Source organism: Argiope bruennichi, chromosome 9, assembly GCF_947563725.1.
Source record: "Argiope bruennichi chromosome 9, qqArgBrue1.1, whole genome shotgun sequence".
Taxonomy (NCBI): Eukaryota; Metazoa; Arthropoda; class Arachnida; order Araneae; family Araneidae; genus Argiope; species Argiope bruennichi.
In genome coordinates this window covers 2496475-2518485 of record NC_079159.1, presented here as the reverse complement: position 1 = coordinate 2518485, position 22011 = coordinate 2496475, and the positions used below count along the sequence as shown (strand labels likewise).

The 22011-nt window shown below is 31.9% G+C and overlaps 1 protein-coding gene across 12 annotated transcripts in view; it reads left to right on the top strand.

The window, feature by feature from the left end:
* Positions 1 to 22011, top strand: part of LOC129983646 (zonadhesin-like) — a 143765-nt gene that overhangs the window by 22445 nt on the left and 99309 nt on the right. For 11 of the 12 annotated variants that reach the window (XM_056093202.1, XM_056093206.1, XM_056093199.1 and 8 more), the window contains exons 2-14: positions 2431 to 2622; positions 3359 to 3604; positions 5910 to 6002; positions 6932 to 7024; positions 8287 to 8379; positions 8788 to 8880; positions 12029 to 12244; positions 12960 to 13136; positions 14142 to 14234; positions 14587 to 14679; positions 15664 to 15756; positions 16182 to 16274; positions 16798 to 16974. In XM_056093202.1, the coding sequence (XP_055949177.1) occupies positions 2431 to 2622; positions 3359 to 3604; positions 5910 to 6002; positions 6932 to 7024; positions 8287 to 8379; positions 8788 to 8880; positions 12029 to 12244; positions 12960 to 13136; positions 14142 to 14234; positions 14587 to 14679; positions 15664 to 15756; positions 16182 to 16274; positions 16798 to 16974 (1752 nt within the window). The remainder of the gene's footprint in view (positions 1 to 2430; positions 2623 to 3358; positions 3605 to 5909; positions 6003 to 6931; positions 7025 to 8286; positions 8380 to 8787; positions 8881 to 12028; positions 12245 to 12959; positions 13137 to 14141; positions 14235 to 14586; positions 14680 to 15663; positions 15757 to 16181; positions 16275 to 16797; positions 16975 to 22011) is intronic. The other variant, XM_056093196.1, reaches the window with a different exon arrangement.

The following is a 22011-nucleotide window of genomic DNA, read 5'->3' as shown; positions in this document are numbered from 1 at the left end:
TTTTTTTTTTACATTTAATATTATCAATTGAAGTATGAATAAATCAACTTAGAAATGAAACAAGAAACTGTTCGATTCAGTTCAATGGACAATAATTCAGTAATAATGCTTTTTATTTTGAGCCTTTAACCCTGAAATTTTGAATTAGTTAGTAAATATCTTTCCATTAACTCCTTAAGGCCTGTTTTGTCTTACATTTGTACACAATTTACTATCTTATATTATATGCTCAGCTGTGCCCTGACTTCGATCGCATTTGCATGCAAATGTTTACCCAAAAATCGTTTATGGTATGTATAAAAGTTACTGCAGCCAATGTACTACTGATTCACAAAGAAGGTTCTCTAAATATGCTTTGTGTCCGTTTTCTAGAATTTTCTTTCGTTCTCTTTCAGTTTGATGTCCCCTCCCCTCTTCGTTGTCATATTTGGATAATTGGTACTTTCGCCTCTTCTTTTATTTGTCATTTGAATTTATTATATTGCATATCCATGTGATCATGCACAAGAGCCAAATGAGCAGAAAAGTATGCTCGTTTATAGTCATAATGATTCTGGTGAGCCTTTATTCGTTATAAGTGTATATCTCCATCCACCATTTCAATTTCTTTCTTCGTATTATTGGGGTCGTGGTTGCCTTGTTGTAAGGTGTCGGCTTGGCTTCAGAACAGGAGGGTTTCAGGTTCGAAACCCGAATTCACAGAAGAACCGTCGCGTAAGCTGGCCTGGTACACACTAAATTCGTCAGGGCCAAACGCTCTGAAAACTGGTGTGATGCGGAAGCTTGGAGAGTGGGTGCCAGTTCAGGCTTCATCCTCGTCATCTGACCGCTGCTCAAATTTATGAGGTTCGTCTCAAAACAGCCCTAGTGTTGCTTTAAAAAGGTACGTTAATATAACTAAACTAAACTTTGTTATATTAATCTTCCAAACTTCGTTCACCGAATGCAGTGGCATCGATATCGATATGGCGTCTGATATGATAATAACTCCAACAAAACTTTTCTTTCTTTGACGAATTCAGAATTACCATCTATCTCTGTCCTTTACATCACAAATATTTTTGATTTATTACCCAGTCGAAATAATTTGCATTCTTTTTCAACTCCATTCTCAAACCAGATAAACACGTATTCAATTTTATCTCCCATTTTTGATCCATTCGTATATATACGATTTTCCTTTTTACTCGGAACATTTCCGAGGACTCGTTTTTCATTCCCATGAAGGAGAGTTATATTCAAAAAGGATCATTTTTTATAACCATATTCATTTCTTCTATTTCCTCAATAATCTCAACAGTTTCTTTTTAGATGTTTCGAGGAGATGCAAATTTCGCTCCTGGCCCTTGAATAATGGCCCGCCTACGAACACAGCTGATATTTCAGCCCTTTCTACAACGTATCACACGCCATTTCAATCCAATAAAAATAATTCTAATTACCGTGTTCACAAGATAGTGAGAGCGAATCATTGAATACATATAAATATATATAAAATCGATTTAACTGAATTTTAAAATTAATAATCTTTTCTAATTATGTGAATTCAAACTTCCCTTTCATTTCTGAGTTGGGCGGGTTTTTGATTTGTAAAGTCAATTTTTATTTTGTATGTATTTTTTTTGTTTTAATTTAGGATTGTTTAGGTTTTACGAATGGTATTTTCGAGGGGTTTATAGATTTTATGTAAGCTTAATTCCTTGGCCAGTTCATTCATTCAATCATCCATTATTGGTCAAGAAACATGCCATGTTTTTAAAATAACATCGGGATATTTCCCCTCATGACGAGCAGGACTCCAAGTTATATTCTTTCCACGATTTCTTTCATTCTTTCCTCACATTCCGATTTGTGCTTTCTTAAGAACTTTTCATTAGGAGTCTGGGGATAATGCTCGATGAAGATTTGCAGAATTTCCTAATAAAATTGTTGTGATAATTATTCATTAGATAATGCATTGGATTCTTAATAATCCGCCAAATATCTGAACTAATGAAAGTACCGGATGATTTGACCACCAACAAAAACAAAATATGTTTTAAGAGCAAAACATAGTTTTTTTTCAAAATATCACACAGTATACAAAATTATATTACATATGATTAATATTGCAAAACACTGCTCAAACTCTGTGCCACAATCTGCTGTTTACAAGATGCCAATATCACTGATACCGTACGCAAAGATGTGCTTTTCCTCCGATGCTCCCTGAAAACACCGAATTATAAGTGGAAAAGGACTCGCACAATGGTGAGAGTCTATGGCAATTCTATAAGGAATGTACCAAATATTAAATAGAGCAGTTTTTTAATATACAATATATGCGTTGTTTTATACATCAGATATTTTAAGTTAGAATTAAATTATGCGTTGATCCCTTTTTTCCTGCCCCAGTAGAAAATGATGGCGTCGGACTATTTGTTGTTTCAGGAATGCGACCCTCTCAATGCCAGGCCCTATGCTCTGAAAACGAAAGATTCGTGAACAACGTCAACCCTTGCAACACGTGTGAAAATCACAAGGTATGTTCGTTGTCCACTGATGGAGGGCCTGGATGCGATTGCTTGCCAGGGTACTACAGGAACGCCGAAGAAAAATGTGTATCAAAAGAAGAATGTGAAGGTAAGGACTTAGTTTGAGCCAAGAAAATGGAGAATTTCAATACTCTTTGTTTGGAGATATCGTACGGCTGTTACTTTTCGAAAACTGGCATATGAAAAAAATAAATAAATAATAGAAATTTTAAAATAATGCCTTCATTTCCTGAAGATAACAGTTTAGGTGCTTCTTTTATTGCTATTATTTTTTTTATTATTTCTAAATGCACGAATCGAATAAAACAGGAAATGTTGCAGAATGATACGAAAAGAAAAAATCGTAAAAAATAAAAATCTCTTGCCATTTTTTTTTCTTTTACAATCTTGTCTTTTTTATATGCTATTTTTTTTCATAAATATTTTATATAATTAGTTAATTTTTATAAATATCATATATTGTATATATTATAAATATTATATAATTAATTAATTTTTATAAATATTACATATTGTATATATTATAAACATTATATAATTAATTCATTTTTATATATTGTATATATTATAAATATTATATAATTAATTAATTTTTATAAATATTACATATTGTATATATTATAAACATTATATAATTAATTCATTTTTATATATATTATATATTATAAGTATTTTATAAGTATTATATATTATACATTGCTGTCTTCTTCGAAGGGTCATAAATGTTTCAAACTGTGTTGTGTCAGTTATTATTAGGAGATTATCTCTATTAAATTTCCAGCTGTAATCGAACACATAGACTATGAACAGGCTGTTTGTTACAGGTCGGTCCCCTTCCACAGAGAATGGGGTCCTACGCTGGAGTAGACCGGCTAATAAAATAATTTGCAGGAAAGACGAAGTATTTTTAGAATGCAGTTGCGAGAAGACGTGTTGCAACGGGGGTCAGGCAGAGGGATGTTCTGCCTCTTGCTCGAAAGGATGCTTCTGCAAGAAGGGACTGGTGAGACACGAAGACGGCAGGTGCATCAGACTGCAGGAATGCGAAAAGCAAAATAGCCCTGGTTCAGGTGAATATATTATTTCTAGGCCATACTTAAAAAAACTCAAAGCATGACCCCATTGCGAGAAATCTTTCGCCAGTTGTTAGATTTTAACCGTTTTAAATTGTATTGCAAATTTGGAGATATGTTTGGAAAAATTCAAGATGGGTGGCCGTGCTATGTTTGGTGGTCGTGTTTTAACCAAGTTCATTTGGGACAGTCAGCAATTTATCTTTATTACCTTTAAAAGCATGTTATTTAGTATAGTAAAAATAAAAGTGAAGTTATTTTGGCCAAAAATATGTAAGCCAAAACAAGATAATAAAAGTGTTAGTCATTGATTAAAATACTGCAATTTTATAGAATTTTAAACACAATATATATTTTAATAGGTATTTAGGAATTTTTCTTTATTCTGATATTCATATCCGGCATTATTTCCTCACAGTATTGTTTTCAGAACCTTTCGATTTTTTTTTTCTTATTTTAATAGACTAACATTTTTTTAAAAAAATTATGGAGCCTTACGACCAGCATTTAGAATATTCTTAACTAAATGATGAATCTCCAATAGGCTCAAAATTAAATTAAAGCCAATTTAATCAATTAAATGCTATTTAAGTTAAAAAAAAACATTGAACTGTCATTTGGAGCACACATCTATACAGAATTTCCGAATTCTAATACGTTAGGAAATGAATGAAAAATCGATAATAAAATTCCATCAATATAAACTTATAGTGAGTGTGTTGTGATTTTTTAATGAACTGCCCGGTTTTTAATATAATATTTTTAATCTACACAAACACCACTACACTACAAAATTTACAAACACACATAGACAATTAGGTTAAAGAAAACAGTATGGTGGAGGGATTCCACCGTTTCCAACCGAAAGCCTTCGGCGTTAGCGCAAGGGTTGCGCATGGCAAAAAGTCGACCTCAGGATGCAGGTCTCCCGTTCAACTGCTTGTCTGTAAACGCCACAAGGAGGCGCTCTCTGCTCAAGTGGAAAAAGAGGTGCTACAAACTTCAAATTTACGATATAAAAGATACCAAAATAAACAAAAGCATATACAAAGAAAAGCATTTATGATATAAACAATTGGCAGCTGAAGACTTGTAGAAACGGACGCTTCATTAACAAAAAATGGCTTGCTTAAAATGGTTAGGCCTTCTTAGTAATAAAAGGGTGCATAAAAATTGCAATAATTATAATATTCTAAAAGCTCTTTACATGCGTATAATGATGTCTAATCCTCAAGGACGTGACTAATAATTTAATAATTAAATAATTGAGATCTTACATTCTAGGTTGGATGAGCGATTAATGATCTTTTTCCAAAAACATCCGTTTTTCATATTTTCGAAGGGCAATCATTCCAGCTTTAAATGTCATATAACGGGTCGCATCTTTCCAATTAATGCCTAAAAGGATTTTTTCGTCTGCAATACTTTAAACGATTCCAGGTAACAAGAAACCTCTTGGGTGAAAAATTACTTTTAAAACATCCTGAGATTGAACATTAGATTTTGCAGCATGAGTTACGAAGCTTTTGAAACAAAAGGATGGAAATTTTTATTCTTTTTATGACTTTAAAGGAAGTATTCTTTAATACAGAACTATTTTTTTCTTAAGATTTAGACATGTAAAGGCAGTTCTTTAAATTAACTCGATGGATTTTAAATGAAGTAAATCTTTATATTCTTCACTTAAACTCGGAAGCATTCTGAATTTAATAAGTTTTTTTACAGAAGACCACAATTAACTATATTCTGAACTTTGACTGTTTGAAACACTTTTTATGTAACTTGACTTGTACCAGGTTTGTAAAGATTTAACTTCGCAATCGATTTTAAGTCAGTTTCCTGACATGATAGAGTTTTTAAATTTTGTACTTTTGTATATTCTTGATGTACAATGCACTATTTGAATGTTTTCGCAACTAAATTATTAACTAAATAATGAATTTAACTGCATTTGGATTCCAAAAAGGAGTGACATAAAGTATTGAATTCTAGAAAAAATTAATTTTAAAATTCCATGAAATTCGTAACAAAGAATTATTATTAAAAAATAGAAAATAGAAACCAATTAAGATAAAAAAAAATTACATTTAAGTGCACTAAAGAAGTGTTTCTAAAACTATTTTTATTTGGAATTAAAAAGTGATTGAAATCTTCTAAAAACTACTATTAGTTTAGCCATTGTTGATATAAAATATATAAACTTCAGTGAAATAAAGTAAAAATGGGCGCCCTGCATGATTTTTCAATATTGTGCATTAGTGATTTGGAAACATTTTCTGATAAACGCAATCTTTTCTTACAGATACTCCAACGATACAATGCTCTATGCCAAGATGCGATGCGGGATGCAGCATAGATTATTCCACCAAGCCTTGTCCGAGTTGCTCATGTACAAGTGAGTTTTTTCCCTAGAGTACATCCGTCTTTTATGATCAGAAAATGCAAACGTTAGAGTATTACCTAATCTAATTGTGTAACAGAACTATATGAAGTGGAAGAACATTTTTATTTAAACGTTGATAATGTGCAAAATGAGACGCAATATTTAAAAGAACAAAAATTCTTTTTACTAAGAATCTACAGGCTAAATACAAATTAAATCTAAAAAATGCAATATTTAAAATTTATGATTCAAAGAGAAATCTTAATGTTCACTTAGATAAGTGCTGCGATATAGAATATAAAGAAATTAGTGAACCCAAAAACAAGTTGCCCACCCAGATAGAACTGCATTAAGTCACACATATCGGAGACTTTTTAACTCCTCCAAAATTACAGAAAAAATTTTGTTGTCCATGTTAATTAAATTTTTATACAAATAATTTAAAGCAGAAAATTTATGCAAACTGAAATCGTAAAATACTTGATTACATATTACTTTTTAAAAAGTTGGTTTTAGTATTTCGATTGTAAAAAAATATGCGAGATTAAAATATAGTTTTAAGCAAAGTAATAAAAAAAGGCAGAATTTTTGTAAATACAATTAAAATATTATTTAATTATTTAATAATAATTTCAGACATTTTTTTCAAATTATAAAAAAATAAATTTATTTTTTTTAAATTATAAAATAACATAATATGAAATTTGCAAATGCCATTTAGGAATATAACAAGAATAATGTCTCAAAATGAATTCAATTAATATTTCATTTTAATTTGAATAAGTTTATTGCACAGCTTTATAACTGAACACACACACACATATGGGTCTCCTATACAATTGCCTTCTTTGCTCATTCAATAATTCTGCCCTGCATCGTTGCAAAATTGTGCATGAGCGATTTTGAAATATTTTATGATAAATGATATTTTTTTCTTATAGATACTCCAACAATCCAATGCTCTATGCCGAAATGTGATGAGGGTTGTAGCATAGACTATTCCACCAAACCCTGCCCGAGTTGCTCATGTACAAGTGAGTCTTTTTCCTTCAGCGTATCTTCTTTTAGGATCTGAAAAGGCAAATATTAGAGTACTAAGTTTCCCATCTTATCTTGAACTGCGAAATGCAAGGGGGGCAAAGAAGAATAAGACAATCTTTTTGCGCATTAAGTTTCTAGATACTTAATGATAACATAAAAAAAATCTTGCCGGATCTAAGTAACTTCAAAGGACGCTTAAGAAACTTAATACACTAATCTTGAGTGAAGCATTTCATTCAACAAATACTTTTAAATTTTGCCTTTTAGCTCTATTTATTGTCTAAGTAAATTTTTATTGATAACTGCAACCGCTTGGACTGAGATGATTGAAGCAGATGGATTTTGGGGAGTGAAAAATCCAAGTGTCTTCCTGGTCAACACCTGCTGTTATAATTCAAGTGCGTTTTTATCTACGTTTAACAATCGCTGTCATATTAAAATAGCGCCATACCTGGAAAAATAACTAGTATTTTTAGTGATGGTAAAGTTAAAGGTAAGCATTTAAATTCGTAGCGTCTCGGCAAGTTATTTTCGCTATTGTAGAATGAATCACCAACAATCCTTTCTCAATAACCACATGCTACACGATTGTCTAGAACCAAGAGGAGTCAGTCTGTGAATTGTATTTGGCATTTATATACTAATGGAAATAATAACATTCAACACTGAAGAAAGGACTGCGGAAAAAACTAGTTTCAAGAGCTTTAATTTCAAGCGCAGTTGTGTGATCTGTTAGAAGCTTTCTTTTTCTAAAGCTCCGAGAAAGACCCCAGAAAAAAGACGTTAGAACTTGTGTTATTTGTTCTTCCTATATTCACTCATCTATCTAATTATATATAATCCCATAAAATTTTGACTAAAAGGGTTACGTTAAAATTTAGTATTTTAATGGAAATATGCTCATGAAAATAAAAGAACATTGCTTAAACCATATGTATTTCATAAGAGCATCAGTATAGGATTTTTATTGAAGGGTTGATATTCTTAACCAAAATTAAAGGGATTTCTTAAGAAACGAAACTTGTTATTATAAAGAATGTACAAAATGAGCACAATGTCTTTTCATTATTAAAAACAATTATTACTCAAAAATATTATACTGGGAGTTAAAATGAATGTTGAAATCACATGTTGATGTGGGATTTTAAGGTATTAGTTAATCATAATAAGTTGTGTATCCTGCATGACCTTGTACAATTGTGCATCAGCAATTTGGAAATATTTTCTGATAAATGCTATTTTTTTTTTCTCATAGATATGCCAACGATTCAATGCTCTATGCCGAAATGTGATGAGGGTTGTAGCATTGACTATTCCACCAAACCTTGCCCCAGTTGCTCGTGTACAGGTAAGTTTTATCCAACAGTGCATCATCTATTTCTATGACTGAAAAACATACAGATATTCGAATATTAACTCATTTAATAATCTAACGTCACTATTTTAAATGGCGGAGTAGGATTTTTATTGAAAAGTTTGTGGTGCCGTGCAAGCTGTGCCACGTTAACTTAGAAAATGAAACTTGATATTACTATAAACATACAAGACAAAAAGCCTAATTACAATATTTATTATTGAACAGCTGTTATTATGAGACATATACATAACGTTGATTTCAGATAACTGTTGCCGATATGGAATATAAAGAAATGAGCGAACCACAGAACAGTTTACGCGTTCTCTGTGATCTGGTAAGATTGCGAATCAGTCATTAGAAAATCGTTTATGAGAAACAATATCCTTTTCTCTTTTATAGATTCCCCAATAATTCAATGCTCTCCACCAAAGTGTTCTTCTGGTTGCAGCATAGATTATTCCACCAAGCCTTGTCCGAGTTGCTCTTGCCCAAGTGAGTCTTCGTCATATTTACTTCTTATGATCCGGAACTGCATATATTAGGTCATTAAGCAATCTAATACTCTATTCTACTACTTTGAATGACTGGATAGGATTTTCATCTAAAGTTGATAATGGCACCTTCTGAGACAAAACTTCTTATTTCTAGAAATACACTTTATTGTACGTTGTAGGCTTACAAAAAAGCTACAAATGTGGTAATTGAGAATACATTTAGACTTTCTTTTATGCTTTATATTCTCTAGAATATGGCGTGTTTTATGCAGAGCAGTATGATGAAACAACAGCGATCGAGTATGGATTTTGAACGTATTCCTAAATTGAGTGAATCCAAAATATGTTATAGATCGTCAATTTTGATAATAAGACTCTATACGAAATTTCTTTTTCTAAGTCACTGGGCTTTTATCAAACACTTTTTACTTATATTTCAAATCGTAAAGGTGGAATTTTTCATTTATTTTCATTCTACTAGAGTTTTCAAATGTTGTGCAATGTGTGCTTACCCATGACAGTAGAATATTTTAATCCATTGAGGGAGCTTAATTATCAATTCATTTATTCGTTTCGCTGCTTTCATAAAAGCGTAATCATTTAAGAGTTCATTTGGGAATCTTAATTTTTAGATTCCATAATCATAAATACGTTAAAGAAGAAAATAACAAAAATAACGGATTTTTAGCACCTTTTTATTAGTGTAACAGAAAGTAATAATTTTTTTATTGAAAATCAAGCAATATTATAAATAAATTGAGATACAATGTAATTCTAAGAAAAACTGCTGTATATTCTAAGAAAATTAGAATACTAAAAAAATGTGATTAAAATTCCAGTTAACTTAGAATAATCAGATATTTACCTTTTTATTTGACATCCAACTTATAATTAAAAGATATTTAAAATGAAAAATAAAAAATACTCTAAAATGAAGGCAATTGAAAAAATTCATTCTTAGAATACTATTGTTACTTATGCGATCTAGAATATTTAATATTATAATAGAATATAAAAAGTACAAGGCATTTACAACGTTGAATATTTCTTTTTTAGAAACCTAGAATATTGATAAAAGATAATTTTTTTTCATAATGAAATTTATATGAATCAAAAAAGTTTTGGGACATTTCGCATAAATAACTACAAAGCTATTTATAAAACTATTTGTCACATTAAAATAAAAACAAGATGAATCAAAATATATTTTAACATTTGTTGTACAATTTGTAAGACAAATGTTATTGGTATTTTAGAATTATGATTTTATCTAGCTTTTCAAATATAATTCAAAGGCAAATAGGAGTCTAAAAAGTATTGGGACACTTTTGAAAGGTGAAATTCAACAGATAATAGCATACCAAGAACTGAATTTAATTCCATTTTTTTACACTATAATTTTAAGCATAAAAGCTTCAAAAGATAAAATTACTTATAGAAAAAATGGTGAGGAACAAAGATATATTCGTTGATGTGTGAAATCTTGCAATAAATCATTGGAAAATGGGAAATTAATTCATTGTATAGGACATATCTTAAAATTGTTTATCTATAGTCTACTGTTTTTAACATTTTTCGCAGGTTCTTAAAATCAAATGGTGTTGAAAACAAGCAAATACAAGGACATTTAATGAACGTGAAGAGAGGTGGATTGTGAAACAAATTCACTTTAATCCAAAACTAGAGCAGTAAAATTGACGCTGAAATGTAAAAATAATTTCAGAAAATCTGTAGATCTTGAATCTGTCAGAAATGTTTTAAGAAAACACAAATATCATGGCAGAGTACTTCAAAGAAAGCACTACATCAGTAAAACAGATGGACAAGCTAGACTGGCATTTGCTAAAATGTATGTAAAACAGCCAAAAAAATTTGGGGGAAATGTAATTTTTGATGATGAAAGTAAATATAACACTTTCTAATAGGATGTCAAACAAATACTTTGGCAGAAAACGAATACAGCAATGCATGTCGAAAATGTATGGCCTACTATGAAATATAGTGGTGGCTATCAATTAGTCTGCAGTAGTATGACAAGTTCTGCTGACAGGAACTTACTTTTTATTGTGAATAAATATGTATATGTTACAGTGAATATGTCTGTCTTGACATTCTCAAGCGAAATTGAAAGCAAAGTGCGAACAAGGTGGGAATCTCAAGCCATTTTAAATTGTAACAAGATAATGACCCGAAATATACTAGTGATATTTGCACGTTATGGGGCCTCTACCACTGTCGTAGTGTTATTAAGACTTCTGTACAAAGTTCAGACCTTAATTCCATTGAGCATGTATGGAATTACTTATAAATTTTCTAACAAGCAGAAAACATTTGGTCGCAGAATGGGCCAAAGTCGATGGATCATTTTTCAAAAAATTGATCGAATCCAGGTCAAATAAACTACGAGAGGTTAAAAAAAGCAAGGGCGGTCCAAGAAGATATTAACTTTCAAGTTTGCATTGCTTTTCTTAATTTAGTGGGAAGTGTCCTACTACTTTTTTGATCACGTTTTTTTAATTGATTTCTTTCATTATCAATTATAACCATAACTGCATTAATATGAAAATTTTGTTTGAATTATTATGATTTGTATTTACCAAAATAATATTTAATACTTTGTTTTAATTCCATTTATATATTTAAGTAAAATATTATGTTAAAAATCCGTGATTTTGTAGTGTTTTCCAATACTTTTTTGACAAAATGTATATGAGTATTGCAAAAAAAGTCGATCGGTTTGATATAGCTTTATGCGTATGGCATTGTAGAGCTAGCTTGAACTTCATTGAGTTAAAGCATAAAGCTTAGACACATTATGAGAATTTTCGAGCTTATAATTGTCTAATCCTTGCAGCTTTAATAGTTTTATAGCTAATGAATGAAAAAGAGAGGAATAAAACTGAAGAATAAAATAAAAGCTAATAAGGAATTAATAAAATAAAATTGCATTTGTTATAAAGTAGACCTGAGGAGCTTTTTAAAAGAGTTTGAAAGATTGGAATCATTTTTTCCTTGTGCAACATAGCCATTTGTATACCTTGGGGAACAAAAGCAGTTGGTTTTTACAAAGAATAAAGGGACATATAATGAAGTATAATTGAAATTCAAGATTACAGGATAAATTAAAATGTCATTTCTTGTTCCAGATTTACCATCACCAAATAACTGTAGACCTGATGAACAGTTCCACGAGTGCATGCCCCTTTGCAACGGAACATGCTCAGCCTACTTAACGAAAAGCTACCTGTTCTGCAAAATGGCCTGTCGTAGTGGCTGCTTCTGCAGAAAAGGTCTATACAAGACAGAAGACGGAAGGTGCGTCCCGGCCTCTCAATGCACAGCACCCAACTCTCCGCCAGAAAGTAAGAGACTGTTGCATTCGAATCAGTGGGATGAACAGCACTGCACCGATATTCTCAATTCACGATAACTAAGTTTTGAGTACAAGTTAGAATAAGTAATATGATATTTTCTAGTTCTCAATATGCTCTCAAATTAAAAATGTAATTGGAATATGCAAAGGAAGGCTGGTTTTGGCATTCATTGTTTAGATTTATACTGGGATTTCGATCACTGACATTTCAATAAACCTGGAGAGTTTTAGAAAAGATCAAGAAGAACAAAAACTCCTGTGCCGCAAGCATTGCGAGGGTGAAAATCGCGAGAAACGTAAGCAGGCTCCGAATCCAGAAATTACTGGCAACACACATAACAACTGAAAGCACGATAACTCGAAAACGCAATGAGCTGGATAGATAAGATTTAGCATAATGGCTTTCTAAAATTGTAGGTTTGAATCCAATTTGGGACACAATTCATCCATTTAGTGATTGTCTGACGGTATATCTGTTCTTAAATTACGGAGTTACTCGAAACGCTCAAGCTCGGAAGATGAATTTTAATATGAATCTTGACACCACAATATTAAATTCTCGAACCAACTTATCTGAATGTCGGGACACCACGCCATTTTCTTCACTGTATAGGCAATGTTCTGTCGAATGTTTCGACAGAATGCGAATTTACGGAATTTGTGCATATATGAAGGAAGTGACATGAAATTACATATTCTTACAGATAACTGCGGTGCGAACGCTGAGTATCGTACGTGTGGAAGTGCCTGCCCACCCACCTGCGCCAACCGGGGCAAGAAGCTGATTTGCACCCAACAGTGTGTGCCGGGATGCTTTTGCAAAAAAGGATTTGTCAAAAATGACCAAGGAAAATGCGTCCAACCCACAGAGTGTCAAGAAAGTAAGAAAGTATACTCCTTAAAATTATAAATTATGCTCAGATTTTGTAAACTTAAGGCAAATATTTTATGCATCTATTAAGCAACTTTAGCATTATAGATTTCTTTATAAAATTTTCATTTTTAGTTGAACTTGGATATTCATATTACAATTTTCAACCTTTGTATGTTTTCAATAACTCATTACCTTTAGAGTTTAACCATCATTTAACCAATTAAATTTATTAAATTTGAATTATTTAAAAAGGTGTCACTTGGCAGTACATTAGAATTAAAAAAAATCCTTTATATTTATAAGAACGAATTCATAAATTAAAAAATAAAGAGTAATAAGAAATTAAAATTAAAAAAAATCTTTATTAATAAATGACTTTTATTTGCAATCCTCAAATTCTCAAAGAATTGTGGAGTTTTAGTGAGACTGATGATATGGAATATATATAACTACCTGAGCCAAAAATGTAAAACGGAATCAGTTTTTTTTCTTAATGAAATTTGACTGAGGAATTATGTTGTTTGTGCTGAATTTTTAATTCTTTTTAAAAGTCTGTGTGTAAAATGTTGTAAAAACATTTTTTTTCAATATTTATATTTTGCACATTATTCCTAGAAAAGGCAGAAATATTGCTATTTGTAGAAGGAGGAATAAAATACCGATTCTCAGCGAGTAAAAGTGATATAACGCGATTGATTGATTCATTGTGATCCAGAGTTTACGGAATTTTTAACTGCAAACGATGTTTTTGCTTGCAGAAACGATTCCGTTGAATAAATATTGAAAATTATTGTGGGATGCGAAATTCAAATTTAAGTCGTGAATAATTATAAAAGAGCTCACAAGTGATCACGCGGCCGTTGAAAGTTTTGGCAGACGCCAAAACTATGAAATATTACTCAATAATATTAAAAATAAAATGAATAGGATCTTGAATAAGTATGTTGCAGTAAGACTGGCATGTATTTTTTAGAAATTATTTTTGCTAAAGGAAATCAAACTTATCTCTCAGGTCCTCCAAAAATACAATGCTTGCCACCAAAATGTGGAGTTGGCTGCAGCATAGACTACTCCACCAAGCCTTGCCCGAGCTGCTCGTGTGTAGGTGAGTTTTTTTCAGTGCATCTGCTTTTATAGGGTCCGAAAATGCAAATAACAAAGTATTAACTCATTTAATAATTTAATACTGCCATTCTGAAGGGTTGAATAAGACTTTTATTGAAAAGTTAATAATGCTATACAAAACGAGACCAAGAACATAGAAAACAAAACTTTTTATTTGCTAATAATCTACAGGCAGAGCAGAAAGTCATGCCTGAAAACTATTATATTGAAACACATATTATTTTAACGTTGAATTCATACAAGCGTTTAAATAGCACATCTAGCATGATCATCTAAATTTGTGCATTGATAATTTGGAGTATTTTGGTACAAACACTATCTTTTCCATATAGGTCCCCCAATAATACAATGCTCTGTACCGAAGTGTCGAGCTGGCTGCAGCATAGATTATTCCACCAAGCCTTGCCCGAGTTGTTCGTGTGCAGGTGAGGTCTCTCCACTGTATTTACTTCTTAAGATTAGGTTTAAATTAATGCGATATTTAAATTTTACTCTTTAAAATCACAGATTAGGAGTTTCACCGTAGATTGTCCGTATCGTGAAAAAAAAAAGACTGTAATAACTTAGATAACAAAACTTGTTATCAGAACTTGTAATTAAGAAGACTATTTGTGAGATTACTGAAACGGTAGAAATGATGAGTGTTCTCCTGTCGCAAGTATATCAAACAATATGGCATGCTTTTTGCTTTATTGTAAAGTAATGAAAATCGAGTATGCATTTTGGATTCTCCTCTTTCAGCAGGTTGGGTTTAAAATAAAGTTTAATTAACAGAATCATTGTCCCAATATTAAACAAAAGATCTTATTTTTAAAAAAGTGAGAAAGTAAACGATGTTTAAATGCACACTTTTCAAGTAGAGAAAGTAGTTAATTAGAAATAAAAATTCATTTAACTAAGAAAATATAACTGGAAAAGAAAGCTATAACTAAGAAGGGTCCCATTATCACCTGCTGGCTTAATCTTCCGGTTACGATCCTACATCGAAATTTCATTCAGATTGACAACTTAGATGACATAATGCTCCGTATCTAGATACTCTTTGTGAGGTTTTTTCATCAGCATTTTGATGAAATAAACCTTTTTTTTTCTTAATTATGACATTCGTGTAGATATGAATAGGCAGACTGACAAACGGAACCTTTAAAATATTTTATTTAAAATTTCACTAAAGTCTACAAATGAGATGCAGGAACCTCTTGAACAATTTCAACAGTCTATTTCATTGTATTTGGAATAATAATGAGCATAGTTAGACGGAGAGACAGGAGTCATTTTAAAATGCGTTTCTTGGTTTGCAATGGGAAATGAAAAGGCTTCTGAACAAGAGGGTTACCCAGCATGATGTTATAAAAATGTGGACCAGGAATGAAGAAATATTTTTCAACAAATGCTGTCTTTACGTATAGGTTCCCCACCGATCCAATGTTCCATGCCGAAATGTGATGATGGCTGCAAAATAGACTATTCCACCAAGCCTTGCCCGAGTTGTTCGTGTACAGGTAATTTTATCGACAGTATCCCTTTCTTTTATGATGAAAAAATCCATCTATTTGAAGACTAACTATCTAATATTCTTATTTTACTATTTTGAGTGGTACAGTAGCATTTTGACTGAAAGATGATTGTACAAAATAAATCTCATTCACTTAAGAAACAAAATTTTTTGTTACTAAGAATATATAAAGTATGCCTGATTAAAATATTTGCTATTCAGAAACTATTATACTAAGATATATATTAAGTGTTGAATTTAGATAGGTATGCTGATATGGAGTATAAAGAAATAAGTGAGCCAAAAATAAATGATCAAATAAAATAAAAATAAATGAATAAATAATAAAAGAATAACAAGTTGCGCTCCTAGCAAGTTTGCGAATCAATGGTTAGGAAATTTTTTCATGACCAACGATATCTTTCTCTTTAGGCCCCCCAGAGATACAATGCTCTATTCCAAAATGTGACGTGGGTTGCCGAATAGACTATTCTACCAAACCTTGCCCGAGTTGTTCGTGCTCTGGTGAGTACTATTCATTTATTATAAATTTTTTTTTTATCTTTGACTATATTTTTTCATGCGCAATATAATTTAATTTATGCATATTTCCTTATGCCTATATTAAATGAAATTTAGCATTAAAGCTATGTTTATAATTGTAATTTTGTTCAACTGGAATATTTAAAAAATATATCATTGTTGCTAAAATTTATGTCGTAAGAATACTTTGATGATAATGACATGAAACGTAATATTAAATTTCTCTTTGATTTATACTAAAAGACAATTACTCAAGCGTTATTTAGATTGATTAAAAACTCTGCAGAACAAAGTTTAATGTTTTAACCTAACAGAAGAAACCTCTTTCTACACTGACTGATTTTTCCTTCTTGATAATTTTGTATTTCATGTCGCCTAATGAATTAATATATGCTTTCTAGGTTTTCCTGCTACTCGTGTATAGTAAATTAATACATGGATGTGCACACGCCATACATTGTTAAATGGGAACACACTATAAATTGTTAAATCTTTTATCTTGCAGATAGTTGCGGTGAAAACGAAGAGTTTAGAGGATGCGGAAGTGCCTGTCCAGCCACCTGCGCAAATCTGGGCAAAAATGTGATGTGCACCATGCAGTGCGTGCCTGGATGTTTCTGCGCGAGGGGACTAGTTAGAAATGACCAAGGAAAATGTGTTCCACCCGAAGAATGTCCCCAGAGTAAGTGTGCAGATAGATACTCAGTCTTTCCCATCCTTAACTTAAATGAAAAGAACGGCATCTTGAGATAGCTCATTTTGAAAATCGTAGGTGATAATGACTCGCCTAACCACATCATAATGACTCTTCTAGCTGCATCATTATAAGTTACTTATGCGTCTTAGTCACCTTTGTGAAATTTCAATTATCTGACAACAGGCATTATTTTTGAAACACTGTCCTTCATGGGCCCGAAATATAATTTATCGCAATGCTCTCATCTGAAATAACAGTATGAATCTGATCTGATTTTAACAAAAATTCTCAGACGTTTTAAGTGCTACGCAAACAAAAATAATTTTATATATAATGTGCGTGTGTGTTGTGTGTATAACTGAATGATAAAGAATAAAATAAAATATTAAAAAGGTGTCATTTCACTTTTATTTTGAATAGTTATTTAAAATTTTTGTGTGAAAGATGTGTCACCAAAAAATGTAATGCACATTAATAGTACATACATCAAATTTTGAGAAGCCTTGCTCGAACTTAAATGTTTATTAGTCACTATGATGAGTAAGGTTCACTTCTACATGACCAAAAAGTACGCCTTTCCCGAAACTGGTGAATTCTAGTAGAATCTTCAATCAAGGGATCCAAATTATGAATGAATATCCCAAATTTGCAGGTCTGTTAAAAAAACTAAAACAAAGTGAACCTTGTTGTTCATCGGAAATCAAAAGTAACAGTTGGAAGTTTGAATTCAACAAAATTATAAGTGTCATCCCGTTCAGAAATACGAAGGATTACGAAGAGGTACGATAACTCATCAAATAATTTTTTCTGAGTGCTTGGTGTGAACCTTTGAAAGGATGCAAATATGAGTGCACGGCAGTATTTGATTTTTATAATGCGAGAGCATGATGTTGTTTTGGTTTGAGATTTTTGAAGTCCCAAAATGCACGGGCAGAAAATAGAGAGTACGGTGTTCCAAACTTCTGCCCGAAGAAGCCGAAAGAAGAAAACGGAAATCAATGCGAAACAACGAGGAGAGGTATCGAATACAATAATAAGAGGTATATACGTATTATATACAACAAGAGAGGTATATACTTATTATATAATTTTTTAAAACATTTCATTTTTGTTTTGGAACTCAAATAATTTTGCGAGAAAAAAAAGACAAAAAAACAATCGCTTTTCTAAAAGTTGACGATTGCGCAATGCAATAGTCACGGGATCATTCCAAATCAATGAAACTGGATTTTCGCATAAAAATTTTGGCTTTGGGGAAAAGTTTTGGAGCTTGAACTAACGATTTTGAGATGCCCCCCCCCACCCATCGTTTTTCTAAGCATCGATTAAGCTGGTTTTTCACTGGAAAAGAATTCTGGTCCCCAGATGATACCACGTGATTTCATTAAAATGATAATGTTCTTACGTGGTCACATGACATTTGCGATAGCAGATTACAATTTTTGAATATTTAACTGATTGGTTTTGACTCTCTGAATGATGTAATAAAAAAATCCAGTGAAAATCAATTTATTTTATTTTTTATATTTCTTTATTGGCTACATCCAACAGAAGGAGTTGTTTCACCGCTGCCAATCGACGTTGACGAACTTAGGGCATGCATATCTTCAGGCTTTCAAAGCGTCACATCAAAAATGCGGAAAAGTTTAAGAGGAGTCATTGCACGAGTCTAGTATCACCTTCGCTCGTATTTTTGGAGTGCCTCACAACGAACACTTAGAGTTCATTGAAGCTTTCAACTGTCATTGGCATTGATAAAAGTACTTTGTTGTATTTCCTTTTAATGACCTTGCAGAATTGAAATATTCAGTTTGTACATTATGAGCCTGTTCTCCTTCACCCGCTTTATCTGTCCGAACGAAAAAGAAGAAAGAGTTTTGCTGGCATGATTGTCGTTTCTTTTCTGGATAGAGAATTAAAGTATCCATGACATATCATATGAACCAGCAATTGGTAACAATAAGACGTATTACTTACTATTATTATTTACTGTGTTTTTAAAGTAATATTTTTATACCTAGTAAATAGAATCCCATATGAAATAACTCCGAAATAAATTATATTAGTAAAGTTTTATCGAAAAAAATAGATCGAAATAAAAATAAAATTTTGGCTGTGTATTTAATAAAAACATCAGAATTTTATTTAAGATAATTAATAAGATTTTAGATAATTCTTATATGACTGTTTGATATTTTTTTTACTTACTGTTGAAAAGTTTTTATTACTATGTTCATTTATCATAAATTATTACTTGCATCAGTTATGACTTCTGTCAAAGGCTTTCTTTTCTATAGCTCTGTGTGATATAATTGACGTCAAATGAAAGCTATTTAATGAACTAATACGAAACCACTAGTGGCGGATTTCTGAGTAGGCAAATGAGGAAATAGCCTGAGGCTAATAGGTTGTGGAAGTCGCAATCCATTTGGTTAAGAAGTTATTATTACTTAACTCAGCGATTCTCAACCTGTGGGGCAAGAGCACAGTAGAGGGGGGGGGCGAGAATATCCAGGAGAAAATATTATTTAAAAAAAAATTGATTAACTGACTGAAAGGAAAGCACACATACACATAGAACACAAAATACATTTTGACATATTTAATAACTTATTAAAGTAAAACAACTTACTAAATGAAAACTTATTTAATCAAACATACTAAATTAAAAACAAATTTAATAATTATTAGTAACTTCCTTGGGTCTGTCTGGCAGAGCAAAGTTTTTCGAAGGAAGGCTTAATATTAGAAATAGCCACTCTCAGTTCTGTTTCTATATTTTGTCTTCAAAGAAGCCACAGCAGAAAATCCAGTTTCACAAAGGTAGGATGTTGAATGGTAATAGAATGTGAAATGCCCTTGTTTTTAGTGCAGAAAAATCATCCTTACTCCTGCACAAAATTCAAATAGTGATTTATTACTAAATTGTCTTCTAGTTTCGCCACTTGTCGTGAAGTCTATGAATTTTTCTTCCTCATCAAGTGAGAGTCCTTCGGGAGTCTTATGAAATGGATCCCTAACCCACTCGTAACTTGCTATGTCAGCATGAAAATACTTTTTAAAATTCTTTGCCAGCATGGCTAAATGATTTTCAATGGTTACAAAAACCACTTTTACATGTTCTTCTTCAGCCTTGTAAGGTTTAGTACAATCATCTACATTTGCAAACGTTTGTTAGGTTTTTTGCTTTAAATTTCTGCTCCACAATTCCAATTTTCCACAAAAAGCATTAATTTTATCACTCCTAACCAACATGGAGTTGAAGATTCAAGTTATTTAATTTCTCTAATATGTCGACCAAGTACCTCAATTTCATCACAAATAAAACCTTGCGAAAATTCTCGGCCTCTGGCCTGTTTTCTTCTTCTAGGGAAATGGCGATTTCTTCTCTTAATTCATAAACACTTTGCAAAAATTTTCCACGTACTGACCATATTGCCTCACAATAAATTAGTAATGCTGCATGTACTGAGCCCATGTCTTTACAAAGTGCGGAAAAGATACTCGATTTCAGGGATGTCATTTTTATATACTAATTTACTACGGTTACAACCGTAGTTAACACAATATTCAGACCAGGACTCATTTCTTTCGAAGTCAAAGCTTCTAAGTGAATCATGCAATGTGTCCAGATGCATTGAGGCGATTTTTGTTTTACAAGTGCTTGTATTCCTTGGAATCTTTCGGTCATTGAACGAGCACCATCGGTGCATATTCCGACGCAATTTTTCCATTCTATGTTTGTCTCGTTCATAAAATCATTTAAAAAAGCAAATAATGCGAGCACTGTTGTTTTGAGTTCTATTGGTTTGCAGTAAAGTAGTTCTTCTACTACTGACATATTATAACAAATTCGAACATAGGCAATTAAATGAGCATCTTTATTACTATCTGTTGCTTCGTCAAGCTATATTGAAAACAATTTGTCACGCATCTTCGAGAAAAGCTGACATTGTACATCTTCAGCTGTATCGCCAATTCGACGAGCAACAGTATCGTTGAAAAGAGCTATGGACTGCAATTGTTTTAAAAAATTATCTCCAAACATAGTTTCTACAATCTCAATTGCTGCTGGCAAAATAAGCTCTTCACCAATGGTGTGAGGTTTCTTACATCTGGCTATTTGATATGAACTTTGTAAGATGCAATTAAAGCTTTTTTATTTACAGACAAAGTTTCTTTAAAAAATGATTTTTGCTTTTTATAAGATTTTAATTTTAATTCGAAGAATTCTCTGCGTTTGTCGACGTACTCACTATGAAGCGTTTCCAAATGTCGTTTAAGTTTGTTAGGTTTCATGCTATCTGCGGTCAACATTTTTGAGCAAATGATACACGGGGGGCTTTCTTCTTCATTTACTTCAGTACTGGTAAAACCAAAATGTAAGTATCCTTGAGAATATTTTCTTGATTTTATTTTCGGAACCACGCTCGTCTGTGTACTTGCTGATGCTTGACTAACGTCTAATACTTGCTTACTTCCACTTAAAAATTTATCCGTGAGTCTGCATAAATCTGCAGCCGTGAATATTTAATATGGTGAATTGCAATTAACACGAAAACATATATAACATATACATTCAAGATAGATTCGATAGCGATAAAAGGATCGACTCGAATGAGACTGCCTGGAATTGAAACTTCCGTTATCGAACATTTTCCTTCTTCTTATGAGAAACCATTTGCTCCGCGCATGCTGAAGATGGCATCAGTCGTGTGGATTCCCTTCCACAAACATTGCTTATTTTTTTCACTTTTGTTTAGTCATGCTTCTGTTTTATTTCTTTTATTATTCGAAAAAATGTATTCCCAGTTTCTAAATCCACCCCGTCTAGGTTAACTTTCATTAACGAATTTTTCTACTTTTATATTCTTTTAACGTTATATCCCTGTTTGGCTTTCATTTCAAATATAATATTTAAATTTTCCCCGCTTAAATTCGCTTCATCTGCTCACCACCCACTTGTCCAAAATGCAAAATTTAAGATTTGGTTTCTCGCCAACTTTGGCTCGCTTTTACTCT